Genomic DNA, 22506 nt, shown 5'->3' on the forward strand with positions numbered 1-22506 from the left:
CTTGTGCCCTGGCACTTCTGATGCTGTGGAAGAAACATTGGCATGCTGAGTAGCAAGAATGCTCTAAACAAAAATGAAAACTTTCATAAATCAGGGTGCAAGCACATTAGAGTTGGCAACCAGGTCAGAACTGCCTGGTGGACACCTCGTGTGCTGTGTGAACACGGCAGCTGCTGCCTGGATGCTGACAGGTGCGGGGCAATGCTGAGCCATGTCCCTGGGTGGCAGGGTCACGCAGTGTGGTCCTTCCTCCCCGACGGAGTCCTGGAGGTGAAAGCAGGTGGCATAGCGCTCTGAGTCAGGGTGAGCTGTCGTGTCTATAGCAGTCAGGATTCTTTGGATGCAAACAATGAAGATGGAGGGCTCCTGTCTCACTGCTGTTGCTTCCTCTCTGTGCAGAGTCCTGTGGTCCAAGTGTGGCTGGCCCAGCCAACAGGGGAGCTCTCCAATCTCACGGTTCCTCCCCGGGGCAAGGCCTCCGCAACACCAAAGCCCTGAAGACTGACAGCTGTTGGAGTGTCCGCCTTCTTCAGCTGGCTCACAGCCTGCTGGTCGTCATGGCTGCTGGGAAGGGTGCTCTGCAGAGCTCTTCGGCTGAAAACACATGGAGGCTTAGTGAAGCTGACCAGGGCTGGAGCTGCAAGCCAGTGCTGCTGGAAAAAATGAACAACCTGGGCTCTGAGGCTGCCATGGGTGGTGGTGGCCGGGAGGAGACCTCTGCTGAGGTGGCACTGTCAGCAACCCCAGGAAAACTCAGACTGGGAAAGCCAATGGCCCAGAAGGTGTGCTGGGAACAGGGGCAGAGTGCTTTCACAGAGGTGCCTCGACTCAAGAAGAGGCTGGAGGGTGTGCAGGCCAAGGAGAGGGAGCATGATAACCCCACAGGCCAGCCTGGTCCCCAGAAGCTGACCCAGGACACCCCCAGGGACCCGGCTGACAGCAAGACCTCTGTGTGGCCCAGTGGAGCCCGAGGGGAGCAGAAAAGCGCCTTCAGCAAACCAGCCAGGTGTCCAGCAGGGAGACCTGGGCCAACCTCCGTCTTCCAGGCACGTGGACCTGCAGATGCCCTTGGGGAGCTGTTGGGACTCAGCAACACGATAGACGTCCCTTGTTGGGATCAGCTTTCGAATTCTAAGTTTTTGGTGGGTGATTTCTGGAACCTGCAGACGTTGCCACAAAATGCTCCTCTCTGCAGTGCTTTCCTGGGGGCCCCCACACTGTGGCTAAAGCATGCCACAGCCCAGATGTCCACACCATCATCATCCTCTTCCACTGCCACTTGGGCCCTGCTGCCACCTACGTTCACATCCCTGGGCCTGTCCACCCAGAACTGGTGTGCAAAATGCAACCTCTCCTTTCGCCTGACCTCCGACCTGGTCTTCCACATGCGGTCCCACCACAAAAAGGAACATGTGGGGCCTGACTTACATTCTAAGAAGCTGAGAGAAGAGGCCCTCACGTGTCCCATTTGCCATGAGTATTTCCGGGAGCGCCATCATCTCTCCAGGCACATGACTTCTCACAGTTAGCGGGTGGCTGTGGAACAGACCTGTGGATGCAGCTTCTAGCATTTGGCGGTGGGGCGGAGATGGCTCACTGGTGCTTCCTTTGAAAAGGCTCGTCATCGTTGTCTGCAGGGCTGTCTGCATTGGAGTTGATAGATGAACTTGGTCATCATTTGAAAAAGATGGTCCTTGGCTCTGATGTATTTTGATGGAAATAAAGTCATGAAATAAAATGACACACTTTGCTAACCTAGGGTATCAAGACTGCTAGGCACGGAGTAGAGGCCCTGCTCCTGTTCCATATGGAGGCAAGTTTGACACACAGCCTGGGCTTTGGAGGCAGACAAACCTGGATGCTAACCTTTCACATATTAGCCCTGACCTTGGACACATCGCTTTCACCATCTGAGCCCCAGTTTTCTTCTCTGTAAATGGAGAGGGCGACACCTGTGTCTTAGGGATGTTGTCATGGTTACGTGGGAAGGTGTGTGGAAAATAGCCAGGATGCCACCTGGCACAGTGTGATTCCTGAGTGAATGATATTTGTTATCATCGTCCAGATTAGTAAGCTGTTGTTCCATGACAGAGTCTCAGCGGCAAGCAACCCAAAGCATCTAATTCTCGCTCGAAGGTCTGTGGATTGGCTGGGTTGGGTTGGGCTTGGCTGTGCTTGGCTCCAGGTTGCAAATTATATTTAGGTTCATGTTCTGTTACTCTAGGACTAGTGGGCTTCCTAGATAATACTTCTCTTATGGTCATTCCCAGAGCACAAGAAGGAAAATCCAAACACACAAGCACACCTCAAGTCTCTGCTTGGGTCACTTCTACTAGCAGCCTCCCAGCCAAAGCGAGTCAATGACCAAGCCCAAAGCAAGTGGGTGAAATGTGCCACCTGCCCACAGGGAAGCCGTGATGAGGGAGCGGATATAAGGTCCTACTACAGAGGCATGAAGCATTGGGACCAGTCATTCAGCTGACACACTTGGTCCATGGTTCTTCACATGCTGAATATGTGGAAGGGGGAGAAAGGAGCAACATCCCCCCACCCACACACCCCTTATCTCTCAGCAAGCAAGCATGGTGCAAAAGCTTAAGACTTAAAACATGGTGAGAATTTGGAGCGTTGTGGTTACCATTATCTACTGCATGTGGCACTTCTCTCGGTGACTGTTCTTTTCATCTGCATTTGCCCTTGCAAACCTCAGGTCATAAACTCTGATGTAACTCGGGCCAGTTTGTGGGAAGGCCATTCGTTGGGAGCTCTTTCAAGTTAGGCGTTCTTTTGACTGGTTTCCCCTGCACTTTCAGGATTTGTTCATTTGACCAGCAGTGTCCAACCCTCTGGTGGGCCCTCTGGCACCGAGCTCAGGCTGTGGTTGGGAAGGAGCTGGTGTGGGCATCTCAGACAGTGGCCAGTGACCCGTCCAAACACCCCCCAAGTTCCATCTCTTCTCTTCCTCTCCATGCATACACAGGGTCCTGGTGAGAGCCTGTCCCACCCGGCCCACCCTCCTTCTCACTCACCCTCTCCCCGCCTCCCACCCACACACCCAGCCATTCTGCATCCATCGCCAGCCATTCAGTCACCCATTTATTGGCCTCCCTGGGTACCCTTGCTGTGCCAGGCTCGGTGTCAGGCCCTGGGGGAGGCCCAGTGAATTCGGCCCATGGTCCTTGTTCAGGGTACGCAATGCCTGGTGTGCAGCATGATGGATGCCAAACAAAAGCCCGTGTGGGGTGCCTGGCACATGGGAGCAGGTGTACCTCAGACCTGTGGGAGTAAGTGCAGTGCCCCCTGAGGCCTCCTGAGGAGCAGGAAGAGCAGATCATCCAAGTCCAGCAGATGCTGGAGGTGCAGGTGGAGGGTAGTAGCTGGGGAGAAGGGGGGGCAGATCTACAGAGGCTCTAGGATGCTTCAAGGCTGGTATGAGGAGGACTGAGTGGGGCCCTCTGAGATGGAGATGTAGGAAGGCTTCAAAGGACAGGAATTTGGCCCAGGGCATGGGAAGGATGGCTCCAAGAGGCACTTTGGAGGGGCCTCTGGTTGCAGTGAGAAGGGTGGGCTGGAGGAGAGGAGAAGACCCCCTGAGTCATTTCCTCTGCATGTGGAAGGGGCCAGCAATGCTCCCTGCAGGCACCAACAGAGCATCTCCATTCTTGCAGGGAGGTTTGGAGGACCCCCTCCCTGAGAGAGAAAAGGGAGGCTCTGCAGGGTGGTCCCTTTTCCCACAGAGGGGGCTGGAGCTGGGGGGAACCTTCCCCTGCTATCCATGTGATGCAGGAAAGGGCATCTGAGGGAGTGTGAACCTGAGGCTCCACACTATGTGGTGACATATAGCCTTTAACCTATGACAGGTGCAGGAGGTAGATATTTAATTCCCATGTTACTGAAGAAGAAACAAACTGCCGAGAGGGTAAGCTTCTTTCCTAAGATCATAGGTTCAGGAGAAGCAGCGCAAGAATAAGGCCCCAGGACCACTCACATCCTTCCCAGCCTGCCACACATCTGCTCAGCATGTGGGTCACATGGTATCATGGATGGTTTAAAAAGTAGGGTTTAGGACCAGGCATTGACCCCTTCTGGAATTTAAACTTGCAGCCTGCATACACCCTCACATTTCCTATCACCCTTTTCTTAGCACTTCTCTATATCTTGTATGCTCCATGAGTTTTCTGATTTGTGTTATTTACAGCGTCTCTCCTGTTACTAGAACCTAAGCTCCACGAGAGATTTTTGCTGTTTTGTTCACTGCTGTATCCCCAGCAGGAAGGACAATGAAGGCACATAGTAGTTGTTCAACAGACTTTTGTTGCATGCATGAATGAGATGCCTAGATCCAGTCTCACCCCTGATAAACCCCGAGCCAGCTGCTCATAGTGTTTTGACATCTGTCAAGTGGTATGCACAGCCATCCTCTTCTGGCTTATTGGATTGGTCCGTATTTCTGTGAACTCCCTTTTTAAAGTCATAAGTGCACTTAAGACCAAATAGAAATTTAAAATGGAAAGGGACTCTAGACTTCCAGTCCATCCTTCCAGTGTATAGGGGTGAGCACTGAGGTCCACTGGTGAGCTGACGTGCAAAGTGATGCAGGGCGAGTGGTGGTGAGGTCAAGGCTAGGACCCCTGAAATGCCGGCCCAGGCATCTTCCCTGACCCGCTCGCATGCCTCTAAGAACATTGCCTGTGGCCGCACACAGAATTACTACTAACAGCAACCGCGTCATTTTCAAGCAAGGGAGACATTTTGAAAAAAAAAAAAGTTAATCAAATAAAAGTTATGAAGAAGCATAACAGAACATCTTCTCCCAACTCAACTTTGTAAGATGGAATTCATTTTAATAAAAATGGATGGACATGTGAGGTGCTTTGCAGCCATTTAAATTGACAAACTCCAAGATGACTTATGGAGGTGAAGACTTTGCAGTTGATTAATGTGGCAGCTCCTACTTATCACCAGACTGGGTTCCCAAAGTCCCCTTGGCCGTCAAATCCTGTCTCATCCCTTCTTCTCTCCTGCCCTTCCAGCCATATTGGAGAGTAGTCACTTTTAATCATGACTTTGCTCAAGGTCCCTCTGCCACCTTCCATACTAGTTAAGAGTTTGGCTGGTGATGTTGCCACAAAACATCACATCAGCAGGTAAGAATTTTCCTCTATAATTCTGGAGTAAGAATTGCCACATTTCTTAAATTCTCTATATCTAATTTAATCTGCTCTGTACCCTGATCCTGTACGTTCTGGTAGGATATGCAATCTGTTATTTTCAGATTCCTCCCCTTGTCTTTCAAGTTCGCAGAAAGTTCCACAACATGCCCCACCTAAGAAGGTAATCTCTCTTAGCTTCATTCGGTCTCCCCATACTGCACCTCCCCATACAGAGGTGTCTTTGCCTCTGTCCTCCAATGTGTTCAGTCTTCTCTCCTCCGCCTCTTCCAGGATCTTGGGCCTTGATGATTTTCTGCCAATGTTGTCATTAGGCATGTCACACAAAAACCATTGAGTCAATGATCAGAAAGTCTTGGCTAATTTCTTGGAATAGGCTAGGGAAAATACCTTATAGTGGCTGGGAAAATGGCAATGTATACCTTTTTTTTTGAATGTTTATTTTTGAGAGAGGGACAGAGTGCAAGTGGGGGAGGGGCAGAGAGAGAGAGAGAGAGAGGGAGACACAGAATTCAAAGCAGGCTCCAGGCTCCAAGCTGTCAGCACAGGGCCTGACAGTAGACAGCCCGATGTGGGTCTCAAACTCACGAACCATGAGATCACGACCTGAGCCTAAGTTGGACACTTAGCCGACTGAGCCACCCAGGTGCCCCAGCAATGTATATATAGAAATCTCCCAAGCAGCCGCCATTCAAATAAGATTTTTAAGAGACCCTAACATGTGCTAATGAGGCTAAAATAAGACATTCGGAATTCAGGTCCATTTTAGTTCTCAATTTTAACTAAAATCGGCCTCCTCTCCCACTCCCCCAACCCTCCCCCCCCCGCCCCCCGCCACCTGCTTTTATCTGGAAGAGAAGTGAAACCTTAACAAGGCTGGTATCCTGGATTTCAACTTCTGGCCCCTTCCTGAATCTTAGACCTTGAAGACAGGGTATCCTAGTCAAATAACTGTATAATTAGACTGTATAATTAATGAACAGGAGTGAAGTCCACTGAGCTTAGGGAAAGGGAGGGTAGAAGAGGGAGGTTGGACCTGACATCTAGAGCTCTTTTGTCTATGGTGAAGGCTCTTTAGTGCCAGGCTGAATGCAGGCCTCAAGAGAGGTTGAAAATCAGGACTGTATGTGAAATTGGTGATACAGTTTTTAAAAAACCAATGCCCAGAATAACATGGATTTAAGGAAGCACATTAGTGGGGAGGGGCTGGGGGAGGGGGAGAAATGACCAGCAGTGGAAACCCCTGACTCCGTTATGCATCCAGACTTGGAAGAGGCTGGGTGCTGGGCCTGGCCCTATTCTTCTGGGCACAATAAGAGAACCCCTCACATACGGGAGAAATTCACCAGTTGTTCCGAGGCAAATTTTGCAACCTCCCTTTCCTTGGAAGGTTCTTGGCTCCCTCTGGAGGCTACAGACCTCCCCTGCAGGCCACTTCTCTTCAGAGAGGGCTTTACACACCCTGGTTAATTGTATAATTTGTTTATTTTGTTTGGAGAAGAAGTCTTGAGAGAGGACTAAAAATCATATCATAAGAGATAGATCCCATAGGAAAAAAACTTCTATTTTAAAAATAAATTATTCTCCAATAGGCTTTGATTTGTACCACTTCTTAGGGATTTTCAGACACTAATTTTTAGTGGGGGTTGAGAGGCAGTACATTCTGGAAGGAGGGTTGGGGTTCCTTAAATTTAACATCTTCTTCCCTGGTCATCTTGTGTTGTCCTGGGGTAGGAGACAGGAAGCCAGTGGCCTCTGATACCCTCGCTATTTCTAAGCCGCTTGGATTAGCAGGCTATTTTCACTTCCAGCCTCTCTCATCAGCAAGGAAGCAAGGAGGTCCTTAGGCCAGGTGGCAGCTAATCCTATGGAACCCAGGAAATGTGAGACAGGCGCCCTCCAGTGGGGATCTCCTAGGCAGGCTTCTTCGCCCACAAGTAATTTGGTATGCATCCTTTTTTTTCTGAGTCATGTGCTCTCATTGCACTAAAGCTGTGTGGATAACCAAGGCCCTCGCTGACACACACACATGACCATTGGCCATGTGACGGGCTGAGTAGGCAGATGCAGGGACATAGGAAGCAGGAAGGTGAGTGAGATGGGAGAAAAGCTGGGGTCCTCCCCTCTGATGCTCCAGTGTGGTCCCTGGCCTCTGCTGGACTGGGGTCTTTGGCCAAGTCTCCAGCAAGGATCCTGATGGTGAAGTAAAGGTTCAGCCTGTCTGTGGGCTGGGGTTACCTTTGGGAGATGGGGAGGATAGCCTGGCCCGGTCCCTCTCACCACAGATCAGTGGTGCCTTGAAGGGGTCCTCAAGCAGGGGGGACCTGAGAAGGTTACATGGCAGAACAGTGGCCCTGACTGCAGGCTGGGCCACAGAAATGGGGTAGGAGGCTGTGGTGGGGATTTAGGAACCAAACCAGGACCCCAAAACAAGGCAGAGGGGAATGAACTATGAACTATTAATTCTGACAACTCATTTAGTGTCTTGGTGATTATGTAGATACCTGGGTGGGAGTGGTGGTGGGAGCAGAGAGGAGGGAGCTGGGGTTAACTCTCAGATCTCTGCCCTAATTTCAGGAGGGAGGGGTAGCTGTGTACAGGATGGGGTCCTGGGGGCAGGAGCAGACCTTATCCAGGTAAGGTGAGAGAAGGTGGAGGTGATGAGCTCATACTGGGACATCAAGAGCAAAAGGGGCCTGTAGTCTTTCGGAACAGAGGCTTCTAGGCAGCTGTGGGTCACCTGGTTCTGCCACCAGAAGAGAAGCCTTTCCTTTTCCTTTTTCTCCAGCCTTCTGTCTCCAAGCAGGTAAGAGTGTAAGAGAGCTGGCTCAGGAACGCTGACCCTTTCCCTTTGGTCTGCATGGGACCCTCTGGGTCTGCTTCTCCCACCATAGACCCTCTCCCCAGGCTGGGCCCAGGACCTCTTCATGGTATGGTGGGAACATCAGGGTCTTTGGAGCCAGACAGATGTGGGTTCAAAGCTCGCCTGCCCCTCGCCTGGATGTCTTGAGGGGAGCCTGGGCTGCACCCAGTATTTGATGGGCAGGCTGGGGGCTTGAGCTGGACAGTGGGCAGGAAAAAGGAGCTGGTCAGCAGGACCTCAGCCAAGGTCAGCCAGGGTGGCCTATGGAGGATGTTGCTGCCATCCCTGCTGAGTAGGGGCATGGCTATGCTGCCCTGCACATGGGTCACCTGGCCGCTGCTGCTGCCCAGCTATCACTTGCTTAAACATTCAACTTGTTTGGGGCTCCTGAGTGAGTCAGTCAATTAAGCGTCTGACTCTTAGTATCAGCTCAGGTCACGATCTCATGGTTTGTGAGATCGAGCCACACATCAGGCTCTGTGCTGACAGTGCAGAGCCTGCTTGGGATTCTCTCTCTCCCCTCTCTCTCTGTTCCCCATCCCGCCCCTGCTTCTGTGCGTGCTCGCTTTCTCTCTCAAAATAAATAAATAAACATTAAAAAACCCATTCAACTTGCTTAAACAGATTAAACATTCTTCATAGGAACTTCTGATTGGCCCAGAAAGAACCCTGTGCCCGTACCCTGCTGCCAGGAAGCTGGAAAACTGAACTTGTGGTGTGTCCAGCTTGGTAGTGGGGAAATGGTGAGAGGTGACATTGGCTGGGCACTGGATTAACCTTTTTCTTTTTTTTTTTTATAAATTTTTTTTTAACGTTTATTCATTTTTGAGACAGAGAGAGACAGAGCATGAATGAGGGAAGGTCAGAGAGAGAGGGAGACACAGAATCTGAAACAGGCTCCAGGCTCTGAGCTGTCAGCCCAGAGCCCGACGCGGGGCTCCAACTCACGGACCGCGAGATCATGACCTGAGCTGAAGTCAGACGCTCAACTGACTGAGCCACCCAGGCGCCCCTGGATTAACCTTTTTCATCTTCATAGCCCCAAAGGTGCTATTGTGGATCTCATTGTACAGATGAGAAGACTGAGGCCTGGAGAGGCAAAGTGACTTGCCCTGAGTTCCATAGCTGGGAAGTAGCTGTCCTGGCCTATCCACCCAGACAGGGCTCCCAAATGCCTCACTGCTTCTTAGGGAGTCTGTTTCCCACAGGATCAGATGGGGAGCGATTCTCTGAACATTCAGAGGGTGTGCCTTTGCTGGGTGGCCTAAAGTAGGGCGAATGTCCTCTGTGCTGCCTATGTAAGCCCCTGTGAATTACTGAGCTTGACTGAGTGTCCACTGACTCCTGCAGAAATGATAAGAATGGTTGTGCAGTGCTCGCTTCGGCAGCACATGTACTGAAATGTCTGTCTATGGTACTGAGAAGATTAGCGTGGACCCCGCACAGGAATGATATGCAAATTCGTGAGGTGTTCCATTAAAAAAAAATGGTTGTCTCTGCACTGTGAAGCCCAGAAGAGAGAAGTATGTCTGTCACCCACCCTAGGAGCTGCTCCACCCCTCCCCCTATTTAAGACCCATCGAGACCTTTGCCATCTGCAAACCCCACAACACCTAGCCTGATACCGTAAACAAACTAAACAGTCAACAAATGTCAGTGGTGCAAATCAAAGAAATCCAAGTGATATATAAGGAAAACCAGTGGGAAAAAAATCAGCAATCGCTAATGATCACTAAGGTATGGTTAGGGACTCAAGGTACAATGTATCTTATTTTATTTTTGGAAGAATGCTGTATTTGAAAATAATAATACATGCTTATTATAAGGATTTAAGGAAAGAGAAGAGTTCAAATATTGCCCCTGGTTCTACCACCTAGAGGAACCATTGTTTGATGTAGGTGACCATCAGATAGCTATGGGTGTGTGTGTGGGGGGGGTGCGAGCGGGAAGGAGGAGGGAGGAGAAAGAGCCCCTAGAATATAAGCAGGTAGGGGCCTCACACATCTGCCTGGATGTTAATAGGTCTAATGAAGAAAAAGGTGAAATCCCAGTATATGTGATGCTGCTAGAATTCAATCATGCCCTTCGTGTTACTTGAATTTAGCAGAAGGGAAAGGACCCAGAACGCCTTGTATCAGAGCTTTCCTACTTCAGCAGGGTTGGTTCAAGGTTTTCCAGGTGGTGAACCTCCTAGATATTGGTGGTGACCCAGGGGTGTGCCAGATTCCACAGCTCCCTGGAGCCTGGGGAGGGGGCTTGTGAGTCAGGGCTGTGTAGTGAGGTCAGCCCGGTGCCCTGGGGAAGTCGCCTGTGGCAGCTGCAGGCTGGACTCACCAAACAGCGAGGCCAGATGGCAACGGTCCCTCATCCTCCCTCACTCAGACATCTTGGAGCCCGGGGCTCTGAGAGCACTGATTGGCAGGGTTGGGGATGTCCTTGCTGTAACGGCTTCATCCCCACTGTGACTTTGGGCAGAGTCCTGGAGGTCTCTCACTTTTGGGTCCCTGTTGATTCTAGTGGAGTAAGGTTGCCTAGCTCCCAGGGGCCAGCCAGTGGCTGCCTTCCTCCAGGTCACCCCCGGGCTTCCTGTCTCCTCCTGGGGCTTGCCCGGTTCTGGAGGAGATCTTGGGGTCTTCAGCCTTCTTGCCCTGTTAGGAGTGGGCTTGGTCAGCACAGCCAGTGCAGTGACAGACTGCCCTAGACCAAGAAAGGCAGGCACCCAGACCACCGCCCAGGGCCACTCTACCCTCAAACAGCAATGCTGCGTGTCTAAGTGCCGCATGACACCAGAGCTCACTTTGGGGGCCCTGGCGGAAGCCAGAGAACAAGGCCTTGGGCGGAACACATGAAGGGAAGACAGACTTGCTGCCGGATACTCACGTGCGTTCCTGCACCAGGCGCTGTGCTAAGCGATGGGCAGTGGGAGACGAGGGTGAGCATGATGGCTGCCACCCCTGAGGAGAATGCTGGGACAGAAATGATCCCAGGGCAGGAGGGAGAGGTGCTTTAATGGGGAAGATGTGGAGGCAGGGAGGGCAGAAGGGGGACAATGTGCTGGGGGAGTGGGGGTCCCTGACCTCTGGGCCCGCACTGTCCCACAGGGGATCCGCCGGCCGCAGGTGGCCCCTGAGCCCCAGACATGTGCGTGAGGAAGGGGAAGAAGCACTGTACGTGCAGACTACCCACCAGATTTCAAAGGCTCCGTGCAAAAACATCTCATTCACAATCATTTTTATATTGCTGAAATGATACTACTGTGGATATAGTAGGGCAAATAAATCACACTAGTAAAATACACGTCACCTGTTTCTTTTTACTTTTTAAGAAGGTGGCTACTAGAAAACGTAAAGTGACGTGAGTGCCGCAATCTGCGGCTCACGTCGTAGCTCTGTGGGATGGAGCTGCTCTAGGACCAGGGCTTGGCAATTAAGAAGCATGGGTAGGAGGTACATCTGACTTCGCCTCCCCAAAATAACTACTATGGAGGGGGTTGCCTCTGAGGGGTGAGCTGCCTGTCCCTATGTGCTCAGAGATGTTGGCAATGGTGAAGAGACCATCGGGTGAACTCCAAGGGTGCCTTCAACTCTAAGCCTACCGGGGCTCAGCAGGTCCCTTTTCTGAACCCGGAGGCCTCAGGCAGGACCACGTGCCAGAGTGCCCTTGGTGTGTGGCCTGGAGGTCCCACCCATCCTGGGGCTCCTCCTCGCCCTCAGCAGAGTGTGCTGGAGCATCTCCTTGGCTCTGGTGAGGGCTCCTTCAGCAGGGACAGCCACGTGGGGCACCACACCCACCCCTTCCCAGGAGCTGCCATCCACACCCCCCACTGAGCGGGCCGTGGGGATGGTGATGTAGAGATGAGTGTCATCCACATGGTAAGTTTGTGGTGACTGGCAGCCCCCGCTGGTCACTTCCCCGATGACCAGTGCCCGGCCCAGCTTCTTCATGATGTAGGTAAACTCCTCCGCGGCGCCGGCTGTCAGCGCGCTGGTCAGAATGGCCACGTTCTTCTTGGAGCCGTAGCGTTCACCTGGAAGACAGAAGATGGGGAGTCCAGTCAGCACTGTGGGGCACCTGCCTTCTCCGTACCGTGTGGACCCGCAAAGAGGAAGGCCTGGGATTTGGTTCTGTGGCCTTGTGTCCACATGCAGGGCATTCCTTTGTGAGCCCCAGTTCTGCAAGTGTCACATGGGGCTACGAGCGTGTGCCCCACCCATCTCCAGTTTGTAAGGGCTTGACAGCTGCTTCACGCACTTCTGGCACTTTTATCTTTGAGTGACGGGAAAAGCCTTGACTCTCCCGAGGAAAGGATGTGCTTCCTCTTCATGAATCATAAGAATGCCTAACCTGCCAGGTTCTCTTTCCACTTTGGACTCCCAGAAGACCCAAACTCGTGGCTTCACGACAACAGCCCTCTAGGGCAATGGTGTCCGATAGAAACACAACGTGACCCAGAAAGTGAGCCACAGATGTCGCTACAAGTTTTCTAGGAGTCACATTAAACAAGAAAAAAAAAAAAAGCACAGATGACATGAATCTTAACCATATTTTATTTAACTCAACATATCCAAAACAAATTTGTCTCAAAAATGTAATCAGTAACATTGTGGAGATATTATACGTCTTTATTTTTCCATAAAAAGCCCGAAAATACCTGGCGTATATTTTACACCTGTCACATCCCAACTCATATGAGCCACATTTCAGTGCTCAGTAGCTGCATGTGGCAAGCGGCTCCCATACTGGACATCATTGCAATCTAGGACCCCATGCTCTTGCAGATTTGAGTCTGTTTGTAACTCCTGGTTTTGAATACTGTTTGAATTTACAGTTCACCCGGTTCTAATTTTTATTTGCGTTTTGCAGTCTTTGTGAATGTGTGCCTTGGAATCTCCCTCGAATCCTTGTGTGATAAGGAAGTGTACAAATGAAAATTGTGGGGTGCTTTTCTGGTCATATGCACCCTTCCCCCCACCGCTCTCCCAGCCCCTTGTCGGATGGGAGCGCAGGTTTCTTGGTTTGTCATGCTGAGCAAGGGAGTCAGAGTGAGCCTATCACCCGTGACAGGGACCACGAGAGCCCTGGCTCTACAGAGCGTGGCGCCTGTGCAGGGCAGAGGCCCCATCAGAACCACAAACTTTATTCAGGCAGGTGTGCTGAGCTGCTGCTGACAGCTCAGGGAGGATGAGCACCAGCAACTCTGTGGGGTTTGGTGAAGGGCAAGGGTCCTTCTAATTCTGCCGTGCCTTGCATGCTGATGGTTGTCGTGGCCAGAACAGAGGGCATTTTGGTTTTAGAGAAACCGGCATTCAGATTTGGGCGCTTCCACTTATTAGCTGGGTGATGTTAGACAAGAGACTCGACCTAGTCAAGGCTCATCTAGAAAATAAGCATAATGGTAGCATTTTGTAGGGATTAAGAATCATATGTAAAAGTGCAGCGCATGCAGAGCTTTATATTCCATTTACTGTTACTTTTCCCTGGACCCAAGCTGTCTTTCCCTGATTTTCCAGAAGCTTCTAGAATGAGAACAGGAAAGGGAAAGCGTCTGTGCATACCTGCGAGCCGGGTGTGGGTCCAGAGCTCACTGACAGAGTCGTTGGGCCGGCTGTAGATTTTGTCCAACAGAATTGGAGGACCTTCATCAAAGAAGTAGGAGCACAGGGCAGAGATGGAGGAGGTGGGGCCACCGATGTTGAACCTAAGGGAAGGGAAGTGGGGGTCATTGGGGCAGAGCTCACAGGGAGGCCCTCGGTTCCCCTCTGGGAGCCTGGGACCTTTGCCCTGAGGAGGACACTAATTCCAGGCAGCCTCCCTGTCCCATCCTTCTCCTGCAGAATTCTGTGGTTGGCATTTCCCAGAGTACAAGTCTCTTGAGAAATTTCAAAACACTGGTGCCATACCTGCCCTTTCTGATCACATATCAATACATTATGTGATACATATTGTGTCCATTACATTAAAGGCTCTGACAAGTCCTGCAGTCATGAACTTGCTGATAGATTTTCCTCATTAACTGACCATGGACTGCTCTCCACACCCATGCTGCCTGTGAGGACACTGCTTTCCCAGCTGCATTCTCTATAATTTCATAAGACCCACTGGGCATTTTTGTTCAGGTCTCCTAATGAGCTGCTACTTAGTATAGCCGAGTGCTCAGAGTTGTGGAACCACACTGGATGGGGAGTGGAAGAGTGGGGGAGGGGACAACCTGTGCCTGTCCTAGGACGTTGGGATTTGCCCTGTTATGTGAACTCTTTGGGACCCTGTCTCCTCATCTGTGAATAAGAAGTGTGGGCTGGTGATATGATAGGAGTCTCTTCTGGTTGAAGGTCTAGGGTGGCCCAGCTGGGTTTAGGGCCTTTGACCTCAGTGTCTGAAACTCCAAACCTCAGGTCAGAAGGGTCTGGAAGCACTCTGTAGGCTGGGCCACTTCCTCTTTTACAAATGTAGCCACAGAGCCCTGGGAGAGGTTTTGGAGAACAAGCCTCTGAGATCTGGAGCCCTCTAGTGACAGACAAGAGCCACAGCTGAGCTGCAGGCAAGCAAGTCGTGACTTGGCCAATTCTGGCAGCCTGTCTCCTGCAGCTGCAAAGTGGGGTTCTGTATCCTGGGGGAGCAGCCTGCCCCTCCCTGTGTCCATGGAGGCAGGGGCCTGGTCGCTGGGGGTGGGTGTTCTCCCACCCACTCCAGGAGGGAGGTCTCTACCTAAAAGCGTCCCTCCACCAGCCATTCTGTGATGCAAAGAATTCTTTTTGCCACGATAGTGGCTTATTCTCAGATTCACTCTGGCTTTCCAATTCTCATGGTCAGGGTGGTCACGGGCTGACTTTGTATGACATAAGAGGCACAATGCAGGTGGTGGCCTAGCTAGCTGTCCCAAACATGACTGATCACCAGAATCACCCGGGGTGATGCCTTTCAAATACACAGATGACTGGGCCTCACCCCGGAGCTTTAGATTCAGTAGGGTCACGTTAAGCCCCCAGAATCTGTTTTTAAAGTCTCCCTTCCCCCTCTCTCTCCGCTGAGTCCTATGGCCAGGCAAGTTTGGAAACCACAGGAGTAGCCCAGTGATTCTCAGCCTGGAATTAACACTGGGATCATCTGAGGAGCTTAGAAAGATCACCGATGTTGGGGTCCCCCACGGCCGATTATGCCAGAACCCCTGGGTTGGCTGGCCAGAGACCTCTGCCCCCCCAGCCACTGACCTCATGTCAATGATCATGGCATCCGTGTGCACGATCTTCTTCCAAACATGCTCCACCAGCAGCTCTGACACCTGGGTGAGCAGCTCACAGTCCCCAAACGTGTCAAACCTCAAGTAGCCAAGGTTGTCCTCAAACACATTAGTATGAAAGGAAAACTTGATCAGGTCCTCAAAGACTTCAGGGGAAGGGATCTGAAAAAAATGGGTGGGGGTCCAGCTCAGTGTCAGCAGAGGAGCAGATGTTACAGCTCAGGAAACCGGGCACCACAGTTTTCCTTTATACGTGAAAGATATTGAGGGTATGGGAGGGAATTAACATTTCTGAAGAAGGTTTCCGATGGAGCGCCTAGGAGGTTATGTGGGTGGTGGGCCTAGGATGTGGACCCAAATGAGGTTGGCAGACTCCTTACAGAGAACGTTCATGCATGTCAACCCCACACCGCGGTGTCCAGAGCTGCAAGGCCCCGGCGTGGTCTCCACTCTGACTCCCCTGACCTCACCAGATACCTCCTGATGGTTCTGAGTTCATCTTCTTCCCTAGGGCTGGGAGGGAAGACATTAGCTAGCTCCTGGGCCCCTGAACCTTTAGAAGGGGGTTTGGCCCTGTGCTGAGCACATTGCAGCCCTTACCATCACCATGAGGGCACCCTATAGCATCCCCATCCTTTCAATGAGGACACTGAAGCACAGAGTGATTAAGTAACTTGCCCAAGGTCACACAGCCAGTAGGTGGTGGAACCAGAAGCTGAATCCATATGTGACTCCAAACCATGAATCCTGGCGATGCTGGAAAGGAGTGGGTCCTCGATTTGGAATCTGGTGGCCCTGTGAGTCTAGCACAGTGCTGGCACATTCTAGGCTCCCCCAACATGTTTTGTGCCTCATCTTCTCTCTCCAAGACTGCTAGAAGGACACAGGCTCTGTGGGCCGGAATGTTAACTGGGACACCCAGCCTCCAGGGTCTGCTTTGCCCTTAGTCACAAGCTCTTCAGCCATGGGTCACACTCCTCTGCACCCCTCTGGGTTTCCATTTCTCTTTTTGTAAAACAGGGATGATGATTCTGCACTAGATGCTTCTGGTGCCCTTGGCCCTCCTCTGATTTTTGCTACAACCGCCCCTCGCCTGACAGGGCCTTGCCTCCAGCACACCCCTATGTCTTTCCATTCTCGATTTCAGGACCTTCTCCAAGCTGCCTCAGAGTTTGAGAGAGTTCATGTCCCCAGGGGGACCTTTAGCCAAAGAAGGACAGGAACTGCCGTGTCCCGTCTGTAGATGGACAGCTCCGGGAAGCCTTCCCCACACTTGTTAGGGTTCCATTGGAATTTTAGGAAGCAACAGCTTCCATAATGCCCTTACCCATCAGCTTTTCCTCCTTTCCTATCCCATTCTCCCTGCCTCCTCACTCCTGCTTCAAAGACGGCCTCCCACCTGAACTGCCTGCATCCTAGACCTCCTTTCAAGGGACCCCGAGACAAATGCTGCCCTGACTACTTGTGACTCTGCCACAAAATCACAGAGGATAAACGACGTGGAGAGATGTTGTAAATGCTGCTTCCCGATGAAGCTCTTAGCTTATGGGAGTGCTTGATGAATCCACGGCCACTGGTCTAGGGAACTTCTCTCTCATCCACCCAGCAGCAAAACTCCTCAACCTTGATTTACCTTTTCAGTGTTTTCCCCAAATGCCATTGCCGGCTTTGAATATACTGACCACAATAGCCTTGCTCGGAATTTCCCATCCCGCTGGCCCTTGGACCAGACTGCACGCCCACCAAGTGCAGCTCCTTCCAGATGCTTTGCATCGTGGGAGGAGAGGAGAAAGCAGGTGGTGCCTGACCACTGCCATGATTCTCCAGGCTGTGCACCGTCAGCACCCCTGACCATGCCACAGCCTGTGTCTAGGCTCCATGCTTTAGCTCTGAGGCAACTGTGAGGCCAAGACCTCTGCCTGCTCCTCTCTCTCCATCTGAAACCCCCTGAGGCAGGCAGGTGGTGAGAATGAACACAAACCCCGCATTTCCAGGGGACGAAATCGTAGTGACTTCTCATGACCTGACCTTTCCGCCAACACTGATGATGAGAAGTGCTGCAAACATTTGCCTTCCACCCCGCCAAGAGTGCCACTCCTTCTATACCAGGGGTTTTCAAACTGAGTCCTCGTGGGTTATCGGTGCTCTACAGAGGTGCTCAGGGACACCAGAAGGAGAAGGGATGACAGGATGAGAGGAAGGGAAAGATGTGACTAATGAGAACTTAAACACGAAAACGAGTCTGGAAGCGATTGCCCGGCACCGTGCACAGAGCCCTGGATGTGCAGACAACCGGTCGGCTCATTGCTGGGACTGTGCTAGGCTCAGTCTCCCTTGTGTCTCACCTGCATGGGCACAATCCCAGGAATGCGGTCCTTGGCATCCTCGGGGATATGGGCTGTCTTCAGGTGTGGGTCTCCAGACAGCATCTGCAGATCGGCCCCCAGCATCTCAGCCAAGGCCCCTTCTGAGGTCACCCTTGAATAGCGGCTCTGCATACGGCTCAGTTTGGCCGCCATCTTGGCCCCCAGTTCAGGGGAGGCATAGTTATCGGCTACCAGCTTCCCGGTTGTCTGCAGCACAGTGGGCACCTTGGCCCGCAGGGCCACTATGTCCCGGGCTGTGGAGAGGGCCTCATTCATGGGCACGGTGATGTCGGGCTCCACCCCAGCCAGGTCCCAGGCTTCACCTGTGCTGGCGCTCAGGGCCATCTGCGTGGGCATGGAGGCGTACAAGGGGCTGCTGCCCACCTGGTAGATGCCCACAGAGAGTGCTCCTCCAGCTGTGGGCTCCCCAATGACGGTGGCCCGCTGCAGGTCCTGCATGGTGTGAGCAAACGCCTCAGCTGCCGACCCGCTGATGTGGCTCATCAGGATGTAGAGGTCTTTGTGGGGGCCGTAGCGCTTGCCAGCCACCTGGGGCAGGGTCCACACTTCCATGACCCTCGAGGTCGCCCTGTCAAAGACAGAGTAGAGGTGCTGGCGGGGCTCCGCTTCAAAGAAGTAGGAGCAGAGCAGCGGCACAGCCGTGGAGTAGCTACCAGGGTTGTAGCGCAGGTCGACAACCAGCGCGGCCGTGTCCACCAGCCTCTGCCACACCAGCTGCACCAGCTGTGGCCCGATGGCCTTCACCGTCTCCAGCTCGGCCATGGCGTCGAAACGCAGGTAACCCAGCCGGCCAGGCAGCACCTCTGTTTTAAACAGGGCTTCGATGAGGTAGGAGACCTCCTCTGGGGAGGGCACGACAGGGGGTGGGGGGGGCACCTCCTCGGCCACCATCTCACCGGGGCTGTGGAACACCAGCAGACGGTGGTCCCCAGACATCTCCTGCAGGTCGGCCGTGAGCTGGGAGGCCAGTGACTCCAGGTCCACGGCGGTGCGGTAGGCCCCCTGGGCCAGCTTGGCTCGAAGCAGGGCACTGGTCTGCCCGATGACCTCTGGCCGTGCATAGTGAGCCTCGACCAGGTGCCCCGTGCCCTCCACCAGGGCCTCCAGGCTGCGGTGGAACTCCAGCACCTCCTGGGCCCTGTCCAGGGCTTCCTCGGCCAGCACGATGGCATCGGGCACCACGCCACCTCCCAACCAGCACTCGCCGTGGTTGTCGATGAAGGTGAGCACAGGCACGGTGAGCACCAGGCCACCCTCCGGCGTCTCCAGCAGGGGCACCGTGCAGGTGTGCAGCAGGCTGCCCGCGGTGATCTCGCCCACCAGCGTGGCCCAGCCCAGCGACTGCATGAGGAAGGCCAGCTCCTCAGCTGCGGTGGCAGTGCGGTGGCTGGTGAGCAGGTACACGCCGCGCTGGGTGGGGTAGCCCCGGCCCAGCAGCTCCATGCGGCTGAAGTGCTCCTGCGTGATGTTGGTGCGGCGGTCATAGGTGGTGAAGAGGCGCACGGAGCCGTTGTCGGGGCCCTGGAAGTAAGACAGTAGCAGGGGCACAGCAGAGGACGGCCCCCCGGGATTCTGGCGCAGGTCCATGATGAGGTGCTCCGTGCCCTGCAGGGGCGCCCACACCTGGCGCACAATGTAGGGGCTTAGCACCTCCAACACGGAGGCATCGGCGAAGCTGTCAAAGCGGAGGTAGCCCACGTTGCCCGGTAGCACCGACACCTGGAACATAGAGACCACCAGGGCCTGCCGGGCAGCCTCAGCTCCGGGCACCGTGGGGACTACCTCCGGAGGCTCGTCCTCGCCAACCTCGGACCCAGAAGAGGCGTCCTTGGCCCTCACGGCCCGCACCAGGAGCCTGGGGTCCTCAGACACAGTCTGTAGGCCAGCGTTGAGTTTGGTGACCAGGTCCTCCTCCGAGACTACTGCGGAGAAGTCCATGTTGGCCAGGTGGTGCAGCAGGCTGGGCACACGGTCCACCAGGGTGTAGTAGGTCTGTAGCGCCTCCTGCAGGCGCCGGACAACTCCTGGCAGGGCCCGGCGCAGAGTGAGGATGGCCAGGGCTTTCTCTAGGGCCTGCTCGGCTGGTGTCCCCACACAGGGCAGCACCCCACTGCCCTCCCATGTCTGGCTGCCCCCTCCCAGGGGCCCTAGGGACCTGGACACGGGCACGGTGAGGAAGAAGTCAGACTGGCCTATCCTCAGCTTCTGGAGGTCCAGGGCACCCCCCACAGTCCGCTCACCCACCACGATGGCCCTGCGCATCTGCTTGAGGATGTAAGTGATGTCCTCAGCCACGCCCCCAGTGTGGCCGCTGGTGAGGACCACCACATCCTTGTCGGCACTGTACCTTTCTCCCAGCACCTGGGGCAAGGTCCAGATCTCAGTGGTCGTATTGGAGGGACGGTCGTAGATGGTATCCACGTGCAGGACCGTGTTCCCTGGGTGCAGGTAGGAGATGATGTAGGGGATGCCGGAAACGTGGCCCCCGGTGCAGTGCCGGAGGTCCAGCACCAAGGCAGAGGTGCCCATGAGCTTCCTCCAGACGCTGGCCACCAGGAAGCCCCCCAGCTTGCTCACCACCTCCTGGCTTGGGATGTCGTCCACACGCAGGTAGCCCACATTGCCCTCCAGAACCTCGTGGCGGATGCCCTTCTGCAGCCGGGCAAGCATTTCCTCTTTTGTGAGGTTGGTGAGTGCTGGGGCTTGCCGGGGAGCCTCGAGGGTGCTGGGCTCGTATGAAATGACCAGGCGAGGGTCGTTCAAGGAGCTCTGCACCCCAGTCGTCAGCACATGGGCCAGAGTCTGAGGGTCCGAGATGGCGAGGATCTCACGACTCTTGATGGCCTGCTCGATGGCTTCCTGCATCCCCATCAGGTTCTCTGGGAAGCAGTAGTTATCCAGGAGGACCTTGGCCATGTCCAGCACCAGGCTTGGCTGGAACAGGTGCGTGGGGCCAGCCAGGCCACAGAGCAGCATGGACAAGAGCAGGGCCCATTCTCTCGTCATGGGGATCCAGAAGGAGAGCTGGCTCCCAAGCAAAAGCTCCCTTGACTGTGCGTAAGGCCACGGCACTGCCCTGTGCGGCTGCCTTCCTCCCTCGTCCTTCTCAGCGGGTGGACAGAAGGTCCGGGGCTAAACTCGGGAGTTGGGGTGCGGCTTCCAGCTCCAGTAAGCCTTTAATCCTGTCTAATTCAAGCGCATCAGCCCTGGGGACTGGGGAGAAGGGCCCGAAGTGGTTTGACCCAGAAGGTATGTTGGATCTCATGCTACTGTGCTATCTCTGTGTATAGTAATCTGAATAGCCACCGTTTATTTGCAGTTCCTGCCGCATGCCAGACTCCGTGCTTCATGCTTCACACAAGGTGACAGTTTTCACCAGAGCCTTGCAAAATAGAGCTGTTAACCTGCTGGAAATAGCATCTTCCCACTACACTGGGTGATCCATGCCTCTGGAATTAGGTAGAGCTCACTGGAGGCCCGGCTCCGCGACTCACTGCTCTGTGGCCTTAGGGAAGTATCTTACTTATTGTGTAGATCACGTGAGAAAATATGTGTAAAGCATTTCACGGTTTCAGGCAAGACGGAAGCATTCCGTCGCTGATAAGTTCTCCCTGGTAGGTATTATCTCTGCTGTAGAGCTGAAGAAATAGATCTCAGTAGCTTACTGAAGCCCATCACCTTAGGGGTGAAGGGGACATTGAGAAGAAGTCTGGGGGGATTGCAGTCAGCCCAGACAGTGCAGAGGCTGAGTCTGGGGCTCCCATCTACTTCAGGGCTTGAAGCTTTTTTCTGTATCTTGGTAATGCATCCAGGGAATCGGGGTGGTCCCCCCCTCCCGCCGCCACAACAGCTTTCAAACAGTAGGAATACGATGTCCGGACCTCAATGCAGGATGTGGTGAGTGGGAGGGGCATCTGCCTTCTAGACACCATGGGACCAGTGATTCTAGGTCAGGTGAGGTTAGCTCTGAGACCTGACAAGTGTCCATTCTCCTGGCTAAAGAAGACCCCCTGCTGGGTAAGGGCTCAGCTATGGCCTGCTGCTTGCGGGAAGAACCCAACTGCAGGACTTAGGTGTCTGTGGTCCCAGACCTCACAGGCATCCAGATCATTACCTCATCTGCACAGAGCATACAGGCCTGTCTCAGGTGAACAGCTGGACCCTTAGGCTCCCAGATCTTGCTCCTTGGCATGGAAGGGACATGGGTCCTGCTGAGGGCTGACTTGCCACAGATCTCCAAGCGTATCTGCCATGGAGCCCAGAGTCTAGAAGCCCTGCTTTGTCTCTGCACCCCTCTGAGGGTGGGCACTTTCCATATTTATCAGACAAGCACGGCTCAGACTGCACAGCCAGGAAGAGCGCTGGGAGAGCGGCCTGCCTCCACTCTTCTCACTTTGTCCTGTTATCGCCACCACACACTTCTTGAGTCGTGTGGGCAGCAGGCGGGCACACATGTGTCCCTCAGCAGGCACCCCCGCAGGAGGTGCTCCGGGAGACGGGGGGCTTTCTCAGCGCCCCTGAGAACCACAATCCGCTCTCTGGAAATCATTGTCTGAGGATGTTTACCAAGTGGTTTATGAAAGCCAAAGAGGTCAATTAGCTAAAACAAACATGTTTTTAGCTCATTAGGATTTGTTTAATGCCCAAGTGACATATGGTCACATCACTCCACTATTTGCAGCCAATGAGGTGAGCCTGATTTATTATAACAATAAGGCCTCCTTAGTCCCTACTGGGAAGATTGGGCCTTTCACTCTGGCCCCAACTTGGGGAATCACATCTCAGAGTATGCCATCCTGGGCCTCTGAGGGCACTTCTCTGTCATTGCGTGAGCTCAGGCAAAGCCTC

General features: G+C 53.5%; 2 protein-coding genes across 2 annotated transcripts; one reads left to right on the forward strand and one right to left on the reverse strand.

Moving 5' to 3' along the window:
• The first annotated feature begins 548 nt into the window (after window positions 1–548).
• ZNF488 (zinc finger protein 488) lies at window positions 549–1529 on the forward strand. Its single transcript, XM_047072801.1, has one exon. The coding sequence runs from the start codon at window positions 558–560 to the stop codon at window positions 1527–1529; it is 972 nt and encodes a 323-aa protein (XP_046928757.1). The 5' UTR covers window positions 549–557.
• A 10137-nt stretch (window positions 1530–11666) lies between these two features.
• On the reverse strand, window positions 11667–20664 carry RBP3 (retinol binding protein 3). Its single transcript, XM_047072624.1, has 4 exons — window positions 17617–20664; window positions 15243–15433; window positions 13590–13732; window positions 11667–12061 (listed from the first exon to the last, which is right to left on the reverse strand). Exons 1-4 carry the CDS (start codon window positions 20662–20664, stop codon window positions 11667–11669), a joined length of 3777 nt encoding a protein of 1258 aa, XP_046928580.1.
• Between the last annotated feature and the right edge of the window lie 1842 nt (window positions 20665–22506).

The sequence above is a fragment of the Lynx rufus genome, unplaced genomic scaffold, assembly GCF_022079265.1.
Source record: "Lynx rufus isolate CCGP_SWC_20201006 ecotype Redwood Valley unplaced genomic scaffold, mLynRuf1.p SCAF_11, whole genome shotgun sequence".
Taxonomy (NCBI): domain Eukaryota; kingdom Metazoa; phylum Chordata; class Mammalia; order Carnivora; family Felidae; genus Lynx; species Lynx rufus.